This window comes from Arachis hypogaea, chromosome 15 (assembly GCF_003086295.3).
Source record: "Arachis hypogaea cultivar Tifrunner chromosome 15, arahy.Tifrunner.gnm2.J5K5, whole genome shotgun sequence".
NCBI classification, from domain to species: Eukaryota; Viridiplantae; Streptophyta; class Magnoliopsida; order Fabales; family Fabaceae; genus Arachis; species Arachis hypogaea.
Genome location: NC_092050.1, coordinates 149,583,837 through 149,590,017, shown reverse-complemented (window position 1 = coordinate 149,590,017; position 6,181 = coordinate 149,583,837). Strand labels below are relative to the sequence as shown.

Genomic DNA, 6,181 nt, shown 5'->3' with positions numbered 1-6,181 from the left:
CTATTTTTTTTTACCAAAAATATGAAACTCGAATCCGCAATCTTTTAATTAAGTATGGAGAGATTATACTATTTGAACTATTACTCTATTACTATTACTTCTATTATTTAAAATAATTAATATTAATTAATATTATAACGACGACAGCCACCACAATACGACAGCCACCACAATACGACTGCGTCTGTCATAAGAAAAAAATAAAACAAGATATTAAAAACAAAACACATAAAATAAAAATAAAAAATTAATATTTTTATATTTTCTTTCATGATAAATTAAATAAAAAAATAAATTATAAAAATTCAATTAATTTTTATTATTTTCATATAAAAAATTAATAAAAACAATAAAAAAATAAAAAATTATATTTTTTATTAATATATTTTTTTAATAAAAAATTATAAAATATATTAATTTAATATCTTTAAATATGATATCTGTATATATATTTTATTTATTAAATATAATTTTATAATTTTATATTCCTATCTCAGTACCCCTTGTAGCATCCATGTTAGTGTTGGACATGTTTAATTTTGATTCTGTAGTCAGAAAATGCCTACCCGTAGCACTCCACTCTGATCTGTCCATCGTTCGCGGAAGCATCTACATTTTGTCTTGCTTGTACTAGTTGGCTAGTTGCAACTTGCAAGGAGGTTTCGTCCCTCTCTTCACTTTCTTGTACATGGAAGAGTTTAATAATAAGATTATTATTAATAAAAATGTTAAACTTTTATTTGATAAATACACGATAAATGAAGAATATAGTTTCTTAGTAAGAAAAGCATGCAGTAACAAAGAAGATGCATATTCAATCTACATCTATAATAATTTGTCAACAAATTATAACTTAAATGATATAATTTTTTCATACTCATTTAAAAATTGTAAATTCAAATCTCACTCCTAATTTAAAAAAAAAAACCCAAAAATAAAAAAAAAGGGAAAAAAATATACACATGCTCAAAATAAGTTAGATTAGATACGATGATGTAGCAATGTAAAAGTAAAAACTAAGAAGTGATGTGTGATTCTGTGATTCTGTCCTAAATCTTATTTGAGAACCTTGAAATCTAATATTAATTATTTTTTACGAAAAATGCAAGGACTAGTTTGCTTAAGTAGCAATGTTACACAATAATTGTACCACCCCACCCCAAAAAAAAAAAAAAAAAAAAGAATTTCCCAACCAAGAGATGTCAATTTCTAAATAAGCAATAAAAAAATATTTAATTAAATAAAGAAAAAATCTATGGCTGCTGATGAGTGGTGGTGGCAACAGTTTGTGGACATTGTGGTCTTGTGCTAATATATATAAAACAAAGTGCAATTCACTTTTTTCTTTTTCTGCATACCAAAAACCAAAAAGTACAAAAACCATTGAAAAACAAAACTTAGAGGTTGTCCTTCATTTTTCTTCGTCTTCTTTGTTCCAAGTTCCAACATGGTTAACGCAGATTCTCTCACCTCTTCCCTCAATTGTGTCGACCTCTCCAACCCTGACATAAACCAATCCGTTAATTCGCTCAAACAGGTTTGGTTCTTCCTCCATGATCATCAAGGTTCTATTTTCTTTTATTTCAATCCCTTTAACCATTTTGTTTATTGATAATAGGCATGCTTGGATTCTGGTTTCTTCTACGTTGTGAATCATGGAATAAGCCAGGAATTCATGGACGAGGTTTTTGCAGAGAGCAAGAAATTCTTCTCTCTTCCACATAAGGAGAAGATGAAGCTCCTCAGGAATGAGAAGCATAGGGGGTATACTCCTGTTCTTGATGAACTACTTGATCCTGAAAACCAAGTTCATGGTATATAATTATATATGCCTCTGTGTTGCATGTTTGGCTCTTGTTCTTGAACTATGTTTTGTTAGTATTATTGTTGTTCTTGTTTGTGTTGAAGCTTGATATGCTTTGTTTTATGTTCCTTGTGGATTAAGTAGGAGATTACAAAGAGGGATATTATATTGGAGTTGAAGTAGCTGAAGATGATCCAAAATCACATAAACCTTTCTATGGACCAAATCGATGGCCTTCATCAGGTAAAAATCAGTAGCTGAAAATGTTATTATGCTAATAAAGTAAAATCTTTTTGTCAATTTCCGTTCCAGTAAAGAGAAAACAACAGAAATGAAAATAAGAAACAAAAACAGAAACCAAATAGACTAAAAGCCAGAAAAAGTGTCCATTTCATTGGCTTTCATATGCTGCTTTTTTTTTTTTGAAAAATTATTTTGATGTCATGCAGGTATTCTGCCTAAATGGAGGGAGACTATGGAAAAATACCACGAACAAGCATTGTAAGTTTCAATTGAAGTTATTCAGTTATACTAAGATACAATTATACCACTTTCTTTTGTTTATTTGTGCTGCATATGGAGCTACCTAAATGTTACATTGTTACAAACTTTTCTGTATTTTTGCGGTGAAACATGAGACTTTTATGTGGAATATATGTTTGCCTTGAAACAAAAAATGCCTTCTTCCCCTGAATATTTGCCACGACTTTCTTCTTTGTCATGGGGTTAGATGCAAATTGTAGCCTTTTCTTTTGACTCCCCCCCCCCCCCCCCTCTTTTTCGGGGTCTTCTATTAACTTCTTCATCTTTTGCTCCAATTTATTTTGTTGGGGGAATGCAGAGAAGTGGGAAAAAAAGTTGCAAGGATAATTGCCCTTGCTCTTGGTTTGGATGCCAATTTCTTTGATCAGCCGAAAATGCTCGGAGAGCCAATTGCAGTTCTGCGTTTGCTGCACTATGAAGGTTTTGAATCATTACTATTCTGTCTTATACTCATGTTGCTTTTGTTTAATTACTCATGTTGCTGTGATCTTCCTTGTTCAATAAAGGTAGAATATCAGATCCCACAAAAGGATTATTTGGAGCTGGAGCTCATACTGATTATGGGTTAATTACACTATTGGCGACGGATGAGATCTCAGGTCTTCAAGTAAGAAGGCAAAGGATGTTTCTTTTGATGTTCCAGATATGTTTGGTACTTAATAATGAACTTCAATATCTTTTATCGCAGATATGTAAAGATAGGGATGCTAAGCCTCAAAAATGGGAGGATGTGCCGCCGATGAAGGGGTTAGTCTCTACACCCTTTTAGCTTTTATAGGTTAAGAACAAGAATGATCTGTGCATTATGAAACAATTCAACCAAAACAAAATAGTAATTATCTTCCAGAACTAGTATATTTGTATACCTTAAAATTCATTTTGAGCTGCATGTTATCAAACACAAAACATCATTGGCTGAAAAGGCATGAAGATTCCGCAATGTGCTAAAACATGATGATTTTTTGCATGCCCTTCTCATGAACTATTTACATTATTTTTCTGCTTGTTTTTGTTGCAGAGCATTCATAGTGAATATCGGTGACATGCTGGAGCGCTGGAGCAACTGTGTTTTCAAGTAAGAAACTTTCCCTACCGTTTAGCATTTTTGAACTCGATGCGACGCATATTAATTCTGCATGCAAACTTATTTCATTCACCTTATTCACTTAAAATGATTGAAATTGCGTTTGCCGATGGTTGATCACTAGTATATACATAAGGGTACAAGAATTTTGAAACCTTATGTGGCATCCTGTGTCTTCTATAGCTGCTAGAATGAAATTCACAAGCTTAAATTGAAGCAGAGATCACATGCTTAAGAACTTGATTAGTACTTTTTATGTGCACTTAAGGGACTTTAAACCACAGCTAAGCAAATCAAGTGATTTTGACCTTGGTGTATTTTGTAGTATGTCATTTTTTAGTTGAATTTTCTACATCATATATTCAACAAGTTGCTTTGCATTTTCTTGATCAGGTCTACACTGCACAGAGTTCTGGGAAATGGTAAAGAGAGATATTCTGTAAGCCTCAGCTCTTTGTTCTTGTTCAACTTCTTTATTTTGCATTTCCTCTCATCTTTTAATGGCGACTATATAAATCGTTATGAATCATTTCCAATTTGCTTACGCCAATGTTGTTTTGGTTTACAGATTCCATTCTTTTTGGAGCCTAGTCATGAATGTCTAGTGGAATGCTTGCCAACATGCAAATCCGCCACAAATCCTCCCAAGTGAGTGAAAAATGCCATTTAACTTGACACTAACATTGTTTTCTTAGAAACTTAGGATATGATCATATGAACCAAATGCTGCCTAAATAAATCGTAAATGTCATACATCCCTTCATTCTTTTCTCTCTTGTTACAGGTTTCCTCCTATCCTATGCCAGGACTACCTGAGCCAACGATACAACGATACTCACGCCAATCTTACTATTTACAAGAAACAGCAAAATCTTCAATACTAAAATCCTTTGGACCCAAGAACATTACTACTCATGCAGAATTGGACATTGCTTAAAATCTTAAGTATCAAGTCTTTTGGAGGTGTGAATCCTAAAGAGAATGGAAATTGCTGTTTTGTTAACCTACAAGCATAGTGCATTAGCCACCTTATATGTATAGATTTAGTTTTTACATGGTAGGTAGTTGGTTTGATGTTTACTAAAGCTAAAGGGGAAAAAGAAACATATATATGAAATTAACAGTTGTATTTTATTTTATTTTTTTGTTTGGTTCAAGCTCAAATTTAGGAATTATAGGAGGAAGGATAGTAGGATTTGCTTCCACTTCCATTGTGCTTTTCAAACTTTTAGCACATTCAATTTCTAATGTAGGACTTGCAAATGAAATTTATCTTCTATATTTTCATTTATCATTAGATAAATTATTCTCGGTATACAATGGTTGGCTTTATTTGTGGTTACTTTGTGTCCTTGTGTCCTTGTGTTTCATTCAACACTATTCTTTTAGCTTTATGATGTGGTAGTAGTCAAATGACGTGAGAATATAGAATTCAAGTTATTCAACAAAGTTTTTTTTTTTTTTTTGGTTATTCTTTTCCCTCAAAGTGTTTCTCTATTTAGTGGGTCTATATTCTAAGTAACAATACTCCACTTCTATTGAATGTTAAAGCACTAGTGGGAAAAAAGAAGAAAAGGAAATATATTGATTTAGTAGCAATATTATGTTCATTTTTATTTATTATTTTTAGAATAAAAGCTCAAGATAGATTTATGATAAAAATATAAATAATTATAGAAAACTAACTTTTAATTAGTTAATATTAATTTATTTTTTAAAATTGTAAAAATGTTCATTTTTAAGAATTTAAAATTTAGAATTAAAATTTTAAGATTTAAAATTTAGAATTTAGTATAAAAATAGATAATTTAAAAAAAATTAATTGATATTGATGGGAAAAAAGTTAGCTCCCTGTGTTATAAAATATTCACAAGCCTATTGAGTATAGCTAGGTTATGTTGACGAGTGATAACAAGTTGTTATAGAAGCTGGATGCCCAACATGGCAAGTTGGCAACATAACTACTCTAATAACATCTTGGGTTAAGTACGATTTTGGTTCCTAAGGTATAAGTCGAAAATACTTTTTGTTTTCAACCTTTTTTGTATACAAAATCGTTCCTAAGATTTAACTTGGTTTTAAAATCGTCCTTACCTTATGGACCAAAATTGTACGAAGATGGCGGCGAAAGCGGAGGCAGAATTGGATCGTTCACAGCTTCTTCTTCTTCTTTCTTTTTCCCATCTTTTTTCCTTCTCCTTTGCAAGAACAAAAACACTCTCTTTTTCTTTTTATTTTATTTTATAATTGTTTATTATAAATAATTTAGTTTAAAATTTTAATATTTAAGTAAAAATGACAATTTTTTTTGGCCAAAAAAAAAAAAGAAACAAAACATACAAAAAAAATAGTAATACTAACTACATCTTCTTAATCTAAAGGAACCAAAACTATCAAAAGACAAAGTTTGTAAGATGTATAAGGGCCAACTCGAAAGTATGGAGGCCAAAAGGTAAATCATGACCTTTCTTTTCTAGAATGTCAACAACAGAATTAACTTCTTGGAAAGTATGGATACGACCATATTGCGAATGTCTTCAAGGAGAGCAGCACACGCATGGTGGGGTCGTGGGGAGGTGAGCTATCTTTGATGAAATTTATGGCCATCAATGAGTCTGATTCAATGACGATTTTGTATTGTATGAAAAAAAAGATTGGGGACAAAAAAATTTTTGGTATATATCTTAAAAGACCAAAATTATATTTAACCCTAATATTTTATAGAAATTGAATATATTATCATAAATCAA

General features: G+C 31.1%; 1 protein-coding gene across 4 annotated transcripts; it reads left to right on the top strand.

The window, feature by feature from the left end:
- Nucleotides 1-1,242: 1,242 nt before the first annotated feature.
- LOC112751263 (kihadalactone A synthase LFS) lies at nucleotides 1,243-4,773 on the top strand. Of its 4 annotated transcripts, none has more exons than XM_025800345.2 (11): nucleotides 1,243-1,537; nucleotides 1,619-1,814; nucleotides 1,949-2,047; nucleotides 2,254-2,305; nucleotides 2,646-2,767; nucleotides 2,854-2,954; nucleotides 3,036-3,094; nucleotides 3,366-3,422; nucleotides 3,825-3,870; nucleotides 4,000-4,079; nucleotides 4,216-4,773. In XM_025800345.2, exons 1-11 carry the CDS (start codon nucleotides 1,448-1,450, stop codon nucleotides 4,313-4,315), a joined length of 1,002 nt encoding a protein of 333 aa, XP_025656130.1. In that variant the 5' UTR covers nucleotides 1,243-1,447; the 3' UTR covers nucleotides 4,316-4,773. The 4 variants fall into 4 exon arrangements, with proteins under 4 accessions (XP_025656130.1, XP_025656131.1, XP_025656129.1 ...); XM_025800346.3 differs by having other exon boundaries at nucleotides 1,338-1,537; nucleotides 1,619-1,764; XM_025800344.3 differs by having other exon boundaries at nucleotides 1,341-1,537; nucleotides 1,946-2,047.
- Nucleotides 4,774-6,181: the final 1,408 nt, after the last annotated feature.